Consider the following 17,502-nt stretch of genomic DNA (forward strand, 5'->3'; position numbering starts at 1 on the left):
AAATAAATCACAGGCAGGAAAGACATCTCCATAATTGCACACCCATTAAGTTATTATAAGAACCTTTACAAGTGAATGGTCATGTATCCAATACATAGACCTGGGAAGTAGTGAAAAAAATGTAAAAAAGATGAAACCCCAAAAAAGTATTTGCAGTTGGCTTATGGGTGACAGAAGTGGGTTGTTGGGGCTCTCTACACACATGGTAAACGAATCCACTGTGGTGAAGAGAAAGAGGGACAGCGTCCTGCTTCCTGAAAATAGCCTAATGACTGTTTCAAGGCGGCGGTCTCTGGAGTGCTTCCTTGAACTCCCCAAGCTCAAGGCAGTCCAGGAAAAGTGGATCTCCTGCTCTTCATGCTCTTCATGCCGCCAGAGGCCTCAATCTGGGCCAGCGCTCCAGCAGCCTGCTCTGGAAGTGGAACAGGGGGCCGCTGGCTTCTCTGCTCGCGGAGAGAGACGGATGCTGTGCGTTCTTTATTTATTTATAATTTGGCTCGAGTCCTAGACAACTTCAGCAACCCACCTGATCAGTCTGACCCTGTTAGCTTCAGCTTTTAGTTTACGGACATAGGTTGGAAGGAGAAAGAAATCTTACTTATGTTTGTATACTTTGTGAATATAAAAAGTAGAAAATAAGCCTAAAACAGGTTATTGGACTTAAATAGGGACTGGATGAAGAGCTTTTCTGTGGATAAAGTCCGTTTCTCATGTTTATTCTAGGCATCATCTAGTGAAATGTCTCGTGTGTCTTGATGCCCCTAAAAAGTATGTCAGCAGGCAATCAGTTCGCCTCACTTAGTGACAATTAGGTCACATCCATCCACCAGTCTGAAGTCTGAAATGATGCTTTGACCTTACAAGAATGGCAACTGCTTCAGCACTTGTTCCGTTTCTGGAAAGAGAACTGTAGCTAAATTTAAGCTCCTTTAATGAAGATGTTCACCATCTCCTTCAACACGCTTCAAACCCAAAATACTGCAGTCTTCTACAGGAAGAATAGATTCAAAGGTTGGATGGTTACAAGTGAATGTGAAGGGACTAGAGGTGAAAAATGGGAATGAGAAACTGTACATTTTAACAGTACTGTGCATGTGCAACTGTACTTCTTTTAGAATTATTATTATTTCAAATGAACAGTGACTACATTTGTAAGTTTTGTGATACAATTTCACGCTGATCCAAAGAAAGGCTTACAGATCATTTTGAATGCTAGTTTTAGAATATTTGACATACATTTTGAACTATTTGATATATATAGGTTACCCTCAGTTTTGGCTGTTGGCTCTAAGTGTCATTATTATTTAGGTTAACTTTTTTGTCTGCCATCTGAAGGACACTTGAGCTCAGGTACCATTTTTAAAGTAGAGCAAACCTCACAGACTTGTTTTCTGTCTTCCCTTGCTGTGTCTGTCTGTGTGTCTGTCTGTTGTTCAGGTTGTTTGTGTGGGCTCCATGGCTGAGCTCGAGGAGCTGAGTGGAGTGAAAGTAACCGATCTGCATCGGGAGAGGTGAGTCACTGATCGCCTGGTCCGCCATCACACCGGATCTCTCTTTCTCTCTCTCCCTCTCTCTCCCTCTCTCTCCCTCTCTCTCTCTCTCTCTCTCTCTCTCTCTCTCTATCTCTCTCTCTCTCTCTCTCTCTCTCTCTCTCTCCCTCCTCTTCCTCCTCCACTCTCTCTCTCCCCCACTGAGGCGGAACGGGTGGTGGTACCTAGAGGAGAGGGCTGGATCACTTTCACCTCTTAATTACTCTTAATTACTCTTAATTAAGTGCAGCACAAGGACTCCTCCCTTTGTCTGACGACTGAGGAGGATCACTCAGCTCGTCCCTCTTTTATGGTCGCCGTGCCTACTTGCCCTGGTCAGCCCATTGTGTGGGAAATGCTGTTTTGCCTGCAGTTAGAAAATGGCAGCTGTGCGTGTAGTTCAGCAATGGCACAAACAATTCTGTGGCATTTAGGATGAGTAATTTAGCTTTAGCACAAATTGGAAATAATTAGATGCAAAAAGAAATTGCAAATTATTTAAACAATCAAGAAAGTGGCAAAGTCACATCTTTTGAAGATAACTTTTTCATTGTATTAGAGAAACTATCCACATCCCTTCCTTTTTACACATTAGCTCATACCTAACTGAAAGCCCCAAACGCTAACCTACACACTGGCCCCACGTGGTGTAAATACTTGAAAGTAAGACCTATGTTGTGTCATTGAAATGTGTGTGTCAGCTTGGCAGAGCTCCAGTGAGAGGTCACTTACCTATGGCTCTCACTGCCCGGTAATAGCTCTCTCCCAACATACCTTCTGGATAGCCAGTCTCCTCACAAAGGCCTGTAGTTATTGTGAGCCCCGAAGGTGAGGACAGGTGTTCATTTAACCAATTAGCCACAGGTAGTGGCATCACTGAAGCCCCGTCTGTAAGTCAGTGCTTTCCCTACCTCATGCCTAACCTATCGCAACAGTGTTTAGTATTACATTTAATTTGATTTGAACAAAAAGCCCTTTGATTTCATCTCACCTATAACATATACCCTTACATGCTTGCATGTGTGTGTGTGTGTGTGTGTTTGCAGCATTGATGGCCTGACCATTCCTTCTCGCTGTGGCAAGGGCCAACTGAAGCGTATTTCCGAGGTGTTTGACTGCTGGTTTGAGAGTGGCAGTATGCCCTACGCTCAGGCGCACTACCCCTTTGAGAACCGCAGGGAGTTTGAAGACACCTTCCCTGCTGACTTTATTGCAGAGGGCATTGACCAGACCAGAGGATGGTAAGAAGCCGTGACCGACATCTCTTAATGCCACATTTACAGACTACGAAGAAGCCACAAGGTGTCGTGTCATTTAGACCTGTTGTGTAGCCTTTCATTGTTGATTTTTTTGTTATTGTGTTGCTGTTAAGTATACATATTTAACATTAACAGCATACATATTCAGCATGTGGCATTAGTAGGAGCAACTCTATCAGTTTGTAGTAGTAAGAGGAAATATGTTATGTTCTGTTGCTCAAGAGATGCATTGTGATGTGTAATTGTGTTCACTTGTATAGGTTTTACACACTGCTGGTGCTGTCTACGGCCCTCTTTGGTAGACCTCCCTTCAAAAATGTGATTGTCAATGGACTGGTGCTGGCCAGGTTTGTGCTCTTTTTAGTCTCCGACCATATGCAGTGATGCTGTATGACATTCAGCCAGTGGGCTTATCATATGCTGCCGACAGGTTTCTTGTCTTTAGGCATAAATACACACACACACACACACACACACACACACACACACACGCTCAAACTCATGCAAGGACATCCATGCTTACAATACATGCTAATAGCTAAGTGACCTGGAAAGCTTTGTCGAGTTACTAGCAGCATTCACTTGGCTGATGTGCTTTTCTGTATGCAGTGATGGGCAGAAGATGAGCAAAAGGAAGAAGAACTACCCTGACCCACATGTTATTGTGCAGAACTATGGTGCTGATGCCTTGAGGTAAGGAACTACGATCATTTAGACAAATAGCGAATCAAAAAGCCATTATTTTGTGGAATAATCCTGAAATGCATGTGCATGTTTTGCCTCAGACAGAGCTAGCTAATATGAAGTGAAGCATGCAATTGATGTGTTTAAATTCTCTATTTTCTTTTTTCCCCTCTTTGCTCTATTTTAATCAAATGGTTTTAGGCGATCAAGTGACATTGCCATATGGCTAGTGAATGAAGCATTATTGAATACATCCATATGTTCAAGACAGTTCCACAGTAGCCATTGTTTGCCCTGAAGCTTATAATTCCAAATGCTGTTTAGTTTGCTCTCCTGTCTGTTTTTGCTTTTTTGAGTTAATTGCATTTGTCTCACATTGATCTGTATCCACAAAAGAACAAACGCAGCCATTATTGACCCTCCAGCTAAATTGGCATCTAAACTATCCAAATATTTTCTCTCTAATGAGACTTGGGGCAATTATCTGCATGGATGCTGATCCTTGTAGCTGAGTCAGTGGTTGCACCTCTTGAGTTATTTGACTCTCCTGTGACCTGTAAATTCCCACAGGAAATCACAAAGCATTTGGATAGTTGACTGCAGGTGTTCCACCACAGAGGTGAAGCTCCTAATCTGTGTCAGGGAGCAGCATTACTACAGAACTTCCCTCCGTGTTTACTTGCCGTTTTGCAGTGACATGTCTCATGCAAGAACATGTGAGAGTGGTGTCATTGTTAGCCAGAACACTGTCACCATGTTTTAATGTGGCCTCTGAAAGCATTTGTTTTTAGCGAGGCAGTCTTTTTCATCTGCTGTTGGACTGCCATTTGTTCAGACCACCATATGTCAGCTTGGACCGCGCTAGGGCTGCAATGGGCACGTGGCTGGCCTGATTTACTCTCTCCTCTCCCCGATCATCAGACACGACCGAGACGGGCTGGGCTCAGTGTATTATATCTCTCTCTCCTCGTTGGGAACCCTGTGATCAATGCTCAGAGAAATGACTTCATGTGTCTTCCAGACAATCCCATGAAAACTCAGCAAATGCATTCCAGGAAAAAGAAAAACTCATCTTGCTTATTCACTCTACTCAGCATCTGCCTGACTGGTGTCTCGCTCTCCCCCTTTCCCTTTCTGCTTAGTGCTTGAGCTCATTTCTGGGCAGTGTGGCCTGATGACCATTACATCAGGGTGATTCATGATCCCCACAGCCAGGAACCTCTCGTCCCTCCACACACTTGCGTCCCGCTGACTTGCAAATTGATGGCCGGCAATGACCAACCGCTCTCGCAAATCATCTGCATTCTAGGAAGAGTGCAATTGAATGGCCTGTTGATGAGACGAGAAAAGGGGGATTGGGAGTGGCAAGAGTTAGGGAGGTGGAGAGAGAGAGAGAGAGAGAGAGAGAGAGAGAGAGAGAGAGGAGAATGGCTTAAGGCAGGATGCTGGAAAGGAAGGGAGAATTAAAATGCATGATGAGAACCAGTTCTAATCTGGTGATGTGCGGTTCCCTAGGCTCTACCTAATCAACTCCCCAGTGGTGCGAGCCGAGAACCTGCGCTTCAAGGAGGATGGTGTGAGAGATGTGCTGAAGGATGTCTTTCTGCCCTGGTACAACGCCTATCGCTTCCTGGTGCAAAATATACACAGGTTGCAAAAGGTAACTGATTCCTCAAACACTAGTACTAAGACACTACTAGACAGTGGTAGGCACTAGTACAACATTGTACATTATCCATCACTTCAAATGAACATGTGTCTGAAAATTCCAGTATGGAAAGATCCCAGATCATTCCCATACAGTTTTAGAGTTTTTTAGAGTATGCCCACGTACACCCCTTAAATGAGGACCTGAAGTGTTGTAGACTCTTTACCACCTACATGGTCAAAGACAGTGGGATACTCACAGAAATAAAAAACATTAAGTAACCCTCAATCATTTTCACTTGTGCCTACAGGAGGAAAGTATCCCATTCCTGTACCATGAGGGCACTGCCAAGCCTAGCAACAACATCATGGACAAGTGGATCCAGTCTTTCACTCAGTCACTCATCCAGTTCTTCAAGGCTGAGATGGATGGTGGGCCTCACATCACACATTCCCTCCAGTTTGATGAAATGAACGTTAGTGAGCACACAGGGACAGCTATGGAGAGTGTTTCTAGAGCATACACTCTGTGATTAGGGAGATGTATATGCTCACTCATATATGCCAGATTAACTCATACATGAGGACTTCTGGCCTGGAGTATGAGTTATTGGTTATCCTATTCATATCTTGCCATGTCCTGTTCTGTTCAGACAAAAATATATGGGTTCACTTTTCATCAAATGTATGGCTCCACGTCTCACTACTAAAAGGGTTGTCATTATCAACCAAGAGGTTGGAAAGGGACTCTTAGATTGCTGCCAATTCAAAGGCTACTTCTACTTCCAACATGCTCTGTGTTCTGCTCTGTCCAGCGTACAGGCTCTACACTGTGGTTCCCAGACTGGTCAAGTTTGTGGATATGCTCACCAACTGGTATGTGAGGACTAACCGCAGGCGTCTAAAGGTATGGTGTGGTCATGTTTCACCTGAAAATTGACTAGGGGTGCAATGGATCACCCCCAGCGGTTCGGCATGCAGGTGAACTGCAGATTGGTTGGAAAGTTTAAATAGAGTAAATTCTAATACATCAGTACAATACAGCAGATCAAGCATTGCTGCCGCAGTTACTGTTGCTGAGTACTGAGTTATAATTCCCCACATCTCCATACAGAGTTGCCATGAGGAGAGAAAGAGGAAGCAGTTAATGTGTGAAGAGCAGTTGACCGTGACTGTCATAAATATAGAGAAAAGGAAGAACTGCAGTGAAATCGGATTCATGTTTGATATTCAGTGCAGCCCTAGGCTATTCAATTTTGTTTTTGTAGGCTACGTTCGGACAAGCCAAAGCACCCCAACTTAATTACGTAATGTTCATGGAATGTACACTGTAATGTGCTAAGGAAAACAGCAACACTTGTTATTTATTTTAATCCAAAAACAGTTTCACGACTTAAGCTACTACGTTCTGCTCAAGGCATCATCTGTAAATGACACATTTAATTCATTTGAATGTTTTATTAATTAATAAAATCACCTTTACAACACCTCAGTGTTCTAGGGCTAGACCACCTCAAGGGCCACCTCAACGTTCAGGGCTTGAACATAATCAAGCCCTGAACTAAAACTTTACCACAGTTCAAATAACATTAGGATATTTACTTTGATGTACTAGAGGTTTTGCACTTGAAAAAATTATCCAATCTGTTATTCAGAACTGTGGTATGATCCTGCTGTGAGTTTTGTGATCCATTGCACTTCTACTTCATATGTGTTCACATGTCCAAATATTCCTTTCAATTTATAGAGAGAGAAAAATAACTGAAAACATGTCTCCATGAAGCAGTGGATGAATCCATTTGAATGTTTGATAAAGTCTCCTGTATTTTTTGCTCTCTTTGATATCCAACATTGTCAAAAAGATAGGGTCTGACCACATGAAAGTGACAATTTTGTCCTGAAGAATGATCTTGAACATCTAAACAGGCTTAATGGGAGATTAAGGGCCTACAGACTGCAGCTATTCAAATATGTGGGGAGTAATGTGTTCATCAGGATGGTCACTTACAGAAGTATGTGTCTGTTGTGGTAGCCTGTGTGTGTGTGTTGTGAATAGCTGCAGTACTACAGCTGTCCCTGAAGGCTTAGCGTTTTACAGAGATTCAATGTTTTGACAGTGTGGTGACTGCAGTGGGTTCATCTGTGGGTAGCAAACCCAGGACCTGCAGTCATGTCATGACTGTGTGTGTGTGTGTGTGTGTGTGTGTGTGTGTGTGTGTGTGTGACCCTGTAGGGTGAGAGTGGAACGGAGGATTGCCTGTGGGCGCTGGAGACCCTCTCCAGTGTGCTGTTCTCCATGTGCCGGCTGATGGTGAGTCATTCTATGTGTGTGGGTTTCCGCATGTGTGAATGTGCTTGTGCTTTGTGTGGGATTAGGCCTATGTGTGAGCATGTCTGTGATTTTATGCATGACTACCTACGGTGTGTGTGTGTGTGTGGTGAAGTGCAGGGGAGATTGCGTGTGTGTGTATCTGAGTGGGGGTGTATGGCTTCTACTGAGTTTTTGTGTGTGTGTGTGTGTGTGTGTGTTTGCGTGTTTGCCTGTAAACTCCTGAGCGTGACAGTGTGTGGATGTGTGTGCATTTATGTCTTTGACCTGGTTACATCAGAGCAGTTTGTGTAATGCTTATGTGGGGATTTCTCTGTCAGTATTTTTTCTTTTTTTGTGAGTGTTTTAAATATATATTCAGATATACAGTATGTCAGCTTCTCATTGAATATATGATTGAGAGTAAATCAGATATACAGTATGTCAGCTTCTCATTGAATATATGATTGAGAGTAAATCAGATATACAGTATGTCAGCTTCTCATTGAATATATGATTGAGAGTAAATCAGATATACAGTATGTCAGCTTCTCATTGAATATATGATTGAGAGTAAATCAGATATACAGTATGTCAGCTTCTCATTGCATATATGATTGAGAGTAAATCAGATAGAGCACTTGGTCTCCGACAATCTATGTATTTAACTTCCTAAGACTGGTGAACCGCATACTATAGGAGTCATCAGGAGTCTATGAGGATATGGATGAAAGTTTTCTGAAGGTGACAAGTGATCATTTCTCAGTAATAAATCTTCCAGCGGAATGAGAGCAAACCTAACCTAATGCAAAGCTGATGTAGAAGCACTCTCTTGAGTATCTCAGCGCTAATTCATGACATTAAATACATTTTCAGATTCATCAAACTATCTCATTTTCCACCTGAATGATTCGCTAGTGCCACGCTAAGTGTTGATTAATCAGATTGCAGTGCAGAAGAGGCCAGAGTAGTGGATGATGCTGTGCACATTAATTTGGGTAACTCTTGGGAACTAAGATCTGGTTAGGAGACTGTTGGAAAGTGTTTTAGATTGTTCATTTGATTTCTCAAGAATGCACCATCACGAGCAATATACAATTTCAGCTTGAGCCTCTTACAGCTTAGCCAATGGAGAATTATTTATTCTACATTTATTCAGGTTAGATATAGATTATTTCAATTAAGTATAGACGAATTTGTTCAGGCACCTCAAGCAGTTACCTCAGTAAAGCCCAGTTTCCTCTCTGATTGTTTTCCTAATATCAACTCTAATTAGCAAAACTGAAGCCCACACAGTTATGGGACGAACTGCTTATCATTAACAAGGAGTCATTTCACATTTCTTTGTATTGGATTTAAGTGTGTTGACCAGGTGTGTGTTTTTCTCTCTCGCAGGCTCCCTTCACTCCCTTCATCACCGAGATAATGTACCAGAACCTCCGGCATCTGATTGACCCATCCAGCGTGGAGGAGAAGGACGCCAGCAGCATCCACTACCTTATGCTGCCTCAAGCCAGGTACGTCAAGTCATCCCCTGACATCCACCTTCTGATTCGTCTCTGTCCTCTGCTGTAAAGCTCTGTGTGGCAATTTGTGTTCATCTTCCCCTACAGCTCATTATTGGCTAAGTTTGGGCATTTTAGGTTGAAATTGCAATCATTTTATGGTGATCGATATATGATTTGATAAGAAATTATGTTAGAATTATGTATTTTATCTTCCTTTTGGCACACCATGAAGGATAACTGTGGTCACAACATAACACATTTCTTTCTATTATGCCAAATGTCATCCATCTACCATTAGCTTGGTTGTTAGCTAGTTAGTCAGGTTGAAGTATTTTAATCAAAACATTTCCAAGTGTCTGGTAAATCCTGAGTGCAGTCATCAAAAGAGCTAAGGGTTGTAAATTTTGCTCCCCATAACTATCTTGTATACAACTAAATTGTCATTTTGGGGTACATTTTTATTGAGTGATTAATTTTCGTATGCAACTGCATAACTTTCCGGAAACACCGTCTTATCATTTTATGTAGATACACTGACGTCATGCTCTATCACTTTAACTGGAGAGCCCAAAGTAGTGCTCAGAGAGTGAATAAACGAACAACAATTCCAAAAGTATTACAAATTTATATTTCAAACTAAATGCCAACTAACAACAACAACTAACGGAATGCCAACAGTGCTTGGAGTGGCATATTGTTAAAGTCTAAGATCCGCACACCGTGTCCGCCATAATGTTGAGATGATGTTGATTTTGTTATTTTCATCCAAACAAAGTCAATCTTGACACTGCTTTCACTTGTGTTCTTAGCAATACACCTTTCAAATGTGAAGACAGTCAAATTTCAAATATAGCTACAAATATGCAATGCACAATGAATCAATCCCTACAACAGTTGAAACATCTTACAGGAAATTACTAAAATCTAGATCCTCATTGAGGTCATGGTAATGGGTTGCCTTTAACCTGTCTGAACTAAAAAAAAATAATAATCATGTACGCATTGCCTCTTTCACTGAATAAATGTAGTCATGGCAACTTTCATATCCTCCCCCTTTTTCTGCCACCCTTTGTTACCTTTTCAATTTAGTTTTACCTTTAGCAGTGGTGGTTATTATAATTTGAGGGAAAGTCTATGCTGCTGTCTCTTTTGTCAGTCTCTACACCTGTTCTCCACTCCAGCAATGGTTGTGAGGAAATCACAATGGCTTCCTGTCAAATTAAATTAACCATTGTCTGTTTACCAAAAGGCCCCCTTTAGATCAACTCCCTCAGTACAATTCCAGAGCCAAGCAGAGATGAATCTGAACTCGCCCGGCAAATCAGGCTGGATGCACTGAGTTCCTTCCCCTTCTCACCTATCTCTGGCATTTGAATTTGATTGTTTTGCTCGCTGAGCTCCAGGTAAACAGACTCAGCCATTAGCGTGAGTGACGCATCTCCGTCCGGCTGGGCTGCCTAATGAGAAGCGCTGCTGATAATTGTATTGTGATGGATTTCTGTGCGACACCCCTGGAACCTGGAACTGCAAAACAGGCAATCTAGAACAGAGTTCATTAGAGAGCAGTGAGCTGCCAGAAAGCGGCAGTGCTGAAGCTGTCAATCAGGCGATGAGAGCCCATGTCAAACAGCTCTCTCACTTTCTAGCTGTAGTAAAAAAAAAAAAAAAAAATGTGACTGGGTCTCACTGAAGAAATGCAGCTTGAGGGAGAGTGAAGGATTATTAAGAAAATAAATTTGAGGTAATAGGGTATGGTTAACCTCAGAGAGAGTTCATGCAATACGATGCAGTCTAATGTGCATGCAAAGAATGGCATTTCAGCTATCGAGTTTTGGCTTAGCATAAAATGGTGTTGACATACTCTTCATTACTTACTGAAATACACTGTATGCTGAGATGGAATAGTTTTTTTATCTGCAATCACTTATTTTGCATTATATATTTTTTTTATTTAAGATGAGATTAAAGATGGGATTTTTGTAAATTATTGTAAAAAAAGGTCAAATTAAATTGACAAATCCATATATTAAAGCAATAAAAGGGGAAATATGCAAGGGGCGTGAATACCTTTTATAGGCACTGTACGTGCTTCGCTGTTGGTACTAGTGCATTCACTGTGGTAGTCCTGACCAGATTCACACCAAACACTCTGGACCCCATTTTTGCAGAACAGCCCTTAGGCATTAGCTTGGAAATCCAGACCCAAATCCGAAAGATGGCCCAACTCGAGGGGCGGCACCAAGCATGCATTTGAAAATATCATGGCATGCAATTGGATAACACTAAGACCAATGTTTACTGACTGATTCTGGACTTCGACGTTGCAGTGCAGTCGTCATCTGTTTAGCTCACCTCTGGCCCGCTTATATCAGATACACTGATGTGATTGGTGCAGCCCTGCTCCATGGGCATAGTTAATGAGCATCTTTACTCATCACCAGAGTGACTCTCTGAGCATATTAAATTGTGCCCGCGCGAAATCTCTGGATTTCCAGGGTACTTAGGCATGTCAATTCAATATTAAACTTTGCTGAACATGAAAATAATGTGATGCAATTTTGAATTATTTGCCATTCTTTTTGAATGAAAATGAATAAATATGAATGAAAATGCAACAAGGAACTTAACTCAATGCCTTTTGATGTTGTTACCATTCGTGGTTTCCGCTGAGAAAAAAAAAAAGTTCTTCACGCAAATGATGTTCTTGAATGTTCAGGAGTAGCGTAGCAACGCATTACTTGATGCCTGACTTTTTAAATCGGACCTTAAATCGGACCTCTGAATGTTGGGAAGGCCCATTTAAGTCTATGGAACTTTTTGCAGCCTTCTGAAGTCGTGTAATAAATGGTTTAAAGTGAATACCATCTAGTTAGTATGCTGTTCTAGAGGCACATTCTCTCAATTGCCCCTAAATGTCCTCATGTCTCCTGTGCCCTCCTGTCTGGGCATTCTGACAGCAGTACCTTACATCTCACGGGACATTGAGTAGCCAGTCGTGTGTGTGGTGCCGACCTTGATGACCTTTAGTGACAATCGAGTCTCATTAACAGTAATGCATCTGTCAAGTCTCTAAAAAAGATGCAGCTCATTTAAAATAACATGTATTTTTGCTACATTTTTGATACATTAACTATTTTAAAATGATCCAACTGCGGAGGTTGAAAGAGCTCATGCATTGTACATTTGGTCATAGAGGACAAATGAAATGTAAAGAGAGGGGAGGGGAGACACTCTGCTTAATAGGAAATGGGTCATGTAAAAATATCATGTGCTGTTCCCTTGGTTGCCATGAGTTAACAGCAGCTTTTTTGCAGTGGGAAGTTTAAAGAGGACCCACCGACTCAACTCTTCAGTGTCTAACTGCCTAATATGTGAAGCACTCTCCCTCCACTGTCTGACTAACATTCTCCCTTTGCCCACTTTCTGCGCCTCTCTCTCTGACTGTCCTCTAATGCAGGGAGTCATTGATTGACAAGCGCATTGAGAGCGCCGTGTCCCAGATGCAGTCTGTCATTGAGCTGGGCCGAGTCATCCGGGACAGGAAGACCATGCCTGTGAAGGTTCGGCTGCTGCCGTCGTCTTTGCTTTGAGGAGTTTCATAAAAATCCCTGTTTTGAAAAATGTGCAGAGGAAGATGGCATCCTTTCTCGGAGCTGTCAAGAGAGGGAGGCGGCAGCCCCACCATGTCTTATTATTTCTCCCAAACATCTGGCACACAGTTATTTATTTATGCTTCTTCTATTTGGCCATGAATCTTTCATTTTTATCCCACATTGGTCTGAGTCACAGTGCCATGTTGCGTCTCACTGCTTTTGTAACCAGTTTCTTGGTAGAGGGTATTTATATAAGGTGGCATACAAATAGAGATGAACACACACACACACACACACACACACACACACACACACACACGCGCACACACTACCCATATACATCTCTCTCTTCTGAATGTTGGTGTGTGTGTGAGTTTGTGTTTTGTGAGGAGACTTGATGTTTTGGGTTGTATTTTTAGTATCCCCTGAAGGAGGTGGTGGTGATCCACCAGGACTCTGAAGCTCTGCAGGATATCCAGTCCCTACAGAAGTACATTCTAGAGGTGAGCCTGCTGCTCTGCCCATCTGTGTGGAACTTCCCCGTTACTGATTCTGTACTCAACCCCGTCTCCTCCACTTCCACTCTCTCCCCTTGGTTATATCAGTTGCTTGGCTCTCTCTCTCTCACTCACTCGCTCTGTCATACCCCCCCGCCCCCCCTTTTTCTGCCACCCTTTTAAAGTCTGTGTTCTTGGAGTCTTGGTTATTCTCCAATGGGGAGACCTGTGCAAGCAACCTTAGACAGCAACATTAATGTCCAATAGTCATACAACATTGATTTGCTGTATTACTAGATTAGTAGTATATCAGTTATTAACTCATTGAGTGCCAAAAACGTAATATTACGTTTTTAGCTTTTTTTTTTAACTACGAAACTAGACACTCTAAAACACCTTATATGTGATTTTGGGAACTCTGTGATGAATGGAAATGAAATATATGACGATCGAAAACTCATGAAACCGCAAGATCTGGACATTTTATCTGGACGTTTGATCTTAACTCGGCTTTTGATGGTTGCCGCTTTGTTTCGAATCAGTCACTGATTAGCCTATCAGTGACATGCACGCCAGGTCAAAATCAGGTAATTTATTTTCGTGGGTTTATCACTAGGTGGCAGGTCTCGTTAGATCTCTTCCCAGAAACTTTGCAGGCAACACTTCTCAGGTGCTAAAGGGAGAAATGAAAAAGTCGAAGAAAAAGATATTGCAGCAGGTGTGTTTTCGCCAGACAACGCTGGATGAGTCCACCTTTCTACTAAGACAAGATGACTCTGACCACGACAGGTCAAAAACATTGCAAGGAGTGACTGAACACCGTGCTGAGGAGGGAGTTCCATCTCCACCACGAGCCGGGCCTAGCGGAGTGGGTGGTAGGCCAAGTCGCGCTTGCAAGAGGGCACGCCCTTGCCAGAGTGCCGAATATGTCGGTGATGGTGACTCATAAAAGATGCAATATCTCCATTTCTAGAAAAAAAACAGGGATTTTGATGAAAACTAGCCACTGTTTAGCGTGGGATTTCTCAGGAACAGAGGCGTGTAGAAATACACGGTTTGCACCCACTGAGAGCTTAAAGTCTCACCTTTTAAACGAGCCATTGTATGTGTTCATAGCTATAACACAGAATATGCTGTGGCTGTACAAAAATCATCAACAATGGTCTAGATTGCTGGCACAAAGCTCCCGAAAACAGCTTGGCATTCAATGAGTTAAGACGACAGCCTTCGTATAAATGCTACGGTCTTCATTTGTAAAGGGAGAACCACATTTTAAAAGGTCATAAGACTTCATGATTTAAGAGATGATGGACAGTGATGGCTTGCATTTGGGTCTGACATCATTGTGTGCCCATGTATCATCTACATGTTTTTTTCAGAACACATCTGGCCTGATCCAATGTTGCTGTGTTACAGCTATAACTATATTCAGGAAGATGATCTTTTAGAGACTTTTGAGCCACTGTGTTAAAGTAAAGCAAGGACAGCCTTGATGATTTTAAATTACAGTAATTCCACCCCATTATATATCTGGCTGTAGTAAACACCTTGGGACATAAACAACTTTATCTCTGTCAGTGTAACTCAGCCTTATCAGCCCCTCTTTATTGCATGAGAAATTGCAAGCTCGACTTTCAACCTTGGCCATGCCTCCCATACGTAAACATTTTTTATCCTCTAATGTTTTTGTTTTTTCATCTCTACAGGGTATTGAAATAATTTAGTGCAGTTCACAAGTCCATCAACTGGACTTGTAGGTAGAGGAGTACAAATGCAAAATCCGTCCTCAAGTTCGAAGACTATAACAATATGACCTCTTGACTATTAATTTCAAAACAGTCTTATTTCTTATCCATCTCATTTCAGTTCAGGCTCTCAGGTTGTCCATCTGCATTTTTCTTTTAAATATATATTTTGGGGCTTTTTGCCTTTTATTTTGATAGAGAGAGACTAACAGGAAGTGAGTGGAAGAGAGAGATGGGGTGGGATTGGGATGACTCGGGTTGGACTAGAACCCAGGTCCCTGTGGTGCGGGCTCTGTAGCCAGTTGCGCCACAGTGCCCCTGTTCATCTGTATTTTGGTCACTTCTAAGTTAGAAATGATGATTTAGGGGGACGTGATATATGTGGCTAGAGTGTCCATACCATTTTCGGGTCCAAGTGCCCATGGGGACCGAGGACTGGGGTTCGGGTCCAACCTATTTCCCATCATTTCCCGATCCCACCCCATCTCTCTCCCCAACTGGCTTGGAAATTGCTGAAATATTGATTGATAATGGAGTTTTTGTGCATCATCCATAGTTAACGTAAACTGCAGTAGGTCCTTAACACTAAATGTCTTTTTTTTTTCTTTTTTTTTTTTTAAAGTATATTTTTGGGGGCTTCTTTGCTTTTATTTGGAGCAAGTGGGAGAGAGAGATGGGGTGGGATCGGGAAATGACCGCAGGTCAGATTCGAACCTGGGTTCCCGTGGGCACTCGGACCTGTATATGGTACGGACCTGTATATGGTACGGGCGCTGTAGCCTACTGCGCCACAGTGCCCCCAAATGTCTTTTTTTTTTTTTTTTTTTTTTTTTTTTTTTTTAATTAAAGCAAACTACAATACTACAATACAAAAGAGTTTTAATGCAAACTACATAACCTCATAACATTGCTGTGACAATGCATGTGTATTGCTGTTTTGCAGCATCATTGCAGTGTCAAGCATCATTGTATGTTCTGCTTAAAAACTGCTGCTGAAAAACTAGAAAACCGCTTAATGTTAGCTAGTTTTAGCCAGAGAACACTCTGCTCTAAAATCTTTGGTTTTAGCTGGTATGACCAGCTAGAACATTGAAAAGTTTTCAGCAAGGAAGTAACGTTAGCTCAGGTTGCGTGCTAGATTCTTGATACCTGGAGATATTTTTCCTTGTCTTTATTGTTGATGACAGAATCTCACTAGATTTATGGAGTTCATTAACATGCTTTTGCGAATGACAAAATGTCTGCACTTGCCACCACACTTGAGAGTGGTCTTAAGCCTTTAATGCAACAACACCATTCTAGGTTCTTCTTTGGTAACTATAATGTTGCTTTGCCTAATCCTCATCTTGGCAGAATATTTAATTCATAAGGTTAAAGACAACCTACCACAAAATGCCAATATGTTTTTGTAAATCAATATCTTAACATGGCAGTTCCATGTGTACACGAGAACTGTAGAGGTGCAGATCTTCTTGTGTAAAATGCAAATAAAACCAAAATGTGATGATCTCGTAAACCCATATTAAGCAGCAAAAAGGACATAGACAACATATTAATTGTTGAAAATGAATATTTTGACTATATCATGGAAAATATATGATGACATTGAATTTTATGTCAGCAACATGTTTCAAAATAAGTTGGGACAGGGAATTTTTACCACTGTGCTGCTTCACCTCTTCATTTAACAAAATTTTGTAAATGTTTAGGAACTAAGGAGACCAGTTGCTAGAGTTTTTAGATTGAAATGTCGTCCCATTCCTGCCTGATATAGAATTTTAGTTGCTCAACAGTATGGGGTATTCTTAGTCATGTTTTTCATTCCAGCATAATTTGACAGGCCTGGACTGCATTTTGGCATTGTTTTCTTGAAATATTCAGGGTCTTCCCTGGAAAACACATTGCCTGTGTGGCAGTATGTGTTTCTCAAAAAACCTGTACAGTGTATACATCATTCGGAATTGATTGTGCCTTGCCAGATGTGCAAGATGCCTATGCTGTAGGCACTAATGCACCCCCACACTGTCATAGATATTGGGTTTCAAACTGAGCACTAAAACAAGTTAGGTTCGATAGCCCCTCTCCTCTTTAGCCCAAATGAGTCCATGATTTCCAAAATGAATTGCAAACTTTGATTGATCTAACCACAGGACCTTTTTCGTCATTACCTCAGTCCATTTTAAACAAGCTTAGCTCAAACTTAAGATGGCGTTATTTCTGTATCGTGTCTAAATACAATTTTGGCTGTTGCATGGTAAAGTTTAGACTAGCATTTCTGAATTGAGTATCAAACTGTGCTCATAGACAATTCTTATCAGAGGTTTTCCTCAATTCAAATTCAAAATTGACATATATTTTCCATGAAATAGTCAAATTTGTCATTTTCATCATTTGATACAGTATGTTGTCTGTGTCCTTTTTGCAACTAGGAGTTTATTATTACATTCTGTTTTTATTTTACAGCAGATTATTACATTCTGTTTTTATTTGCATTTTACACAACGTCCCAACTTTTTCTGATTTGGTATGGTATGTAGAAAGTAGTCTTCAGGTATAGTCTGCGTCATACTTTTAAGAAGAATATAATTAAAAACATTGTTCAGTGTAGGTCAGCCTTCTCAGTTGTATTTGAATGCCATTTTACACAATATTCTAGTAATTAAATAAGTTACATTTTAGTTCTGTTGTAGGACTGAACCTGCTAAAACGGCACATGGAAGATGCCATGGAAG

At 41.5% G+C, this 17,502-nt stretch overlaps 1 protein-coding gene across 4 annotated transcripts in view; it reads left to right on the forward strand.

The window, feature by feature from the left end:
- The window catches only part of iars1 (isoleucyl-tRNA synthetase 1), a 64,344-nt gene that overhangs the window by 33,317 nt on the left and 13,525 nt on the right, over positions 1 to 17,502 (forward strand). For all 4 annotated transcript variants that reach the window (XM_042088976.1, XM_042088979.1, XM_042088977.1 and 1 more), the window contains exons 15-25: positions 1,438 to 1,511; positions 2,576 to 2,770; positions 3,049 to 3,135; positions 3,398 to 3,481; positions 4,988 to 5,132; positions 5,431 to 5,551; positions 5,935 to 6,026; positions 7,353 to 7,430; positions 8,823 to 8,944; positions 12,393 to 12,495; positions 12,948 to 13,031. In XM_042088976.1, the coding sequence (XP_041944910.1) occupies positions 1,438 to 1,511; positions 2,576 to 2,770; positions 3,049 to 3,135; positions 3,398 to 3,481; positions 4,988 to 5,132; positions 5,431 to 5,551; positions 5,935 to 6,026; positions 7,353 to 7,430; positions 8,823 to 8,944; positions 12,393 to 12,495; positions 12,948 to 13,031 (1,185 nt within the window). The remainder of the gene's footprint in view (positions 1 to 1,437; positions 1,512 to 2,575; positions 2,771 to 3,048; positions 3,136 to 3,397; positions 3,482 to 4,987; positions 5,133 to 5,430; positions 5,552 to 5,934; positions 6,027 to 7,352; positions 7,431 to 8,822; positions 8,945 to 12,392; positions 12,496 to 12,947; positions 13,032 to 17,502) is intronic.

Source organism: Alosa sapidissima, chromosome 4, assembly GCF_018492685.1.
Source record: "Alosa sapidissima isolate fAloSap1 chromosome 4, fAloSap1.pri, whole genome shotgun sequence".
NCBI lineage: Eukaryota > Metazoa > Chordata > Actinopteri > Clupeiformes > Clupeidae > Alosa > Alosa sapidissima.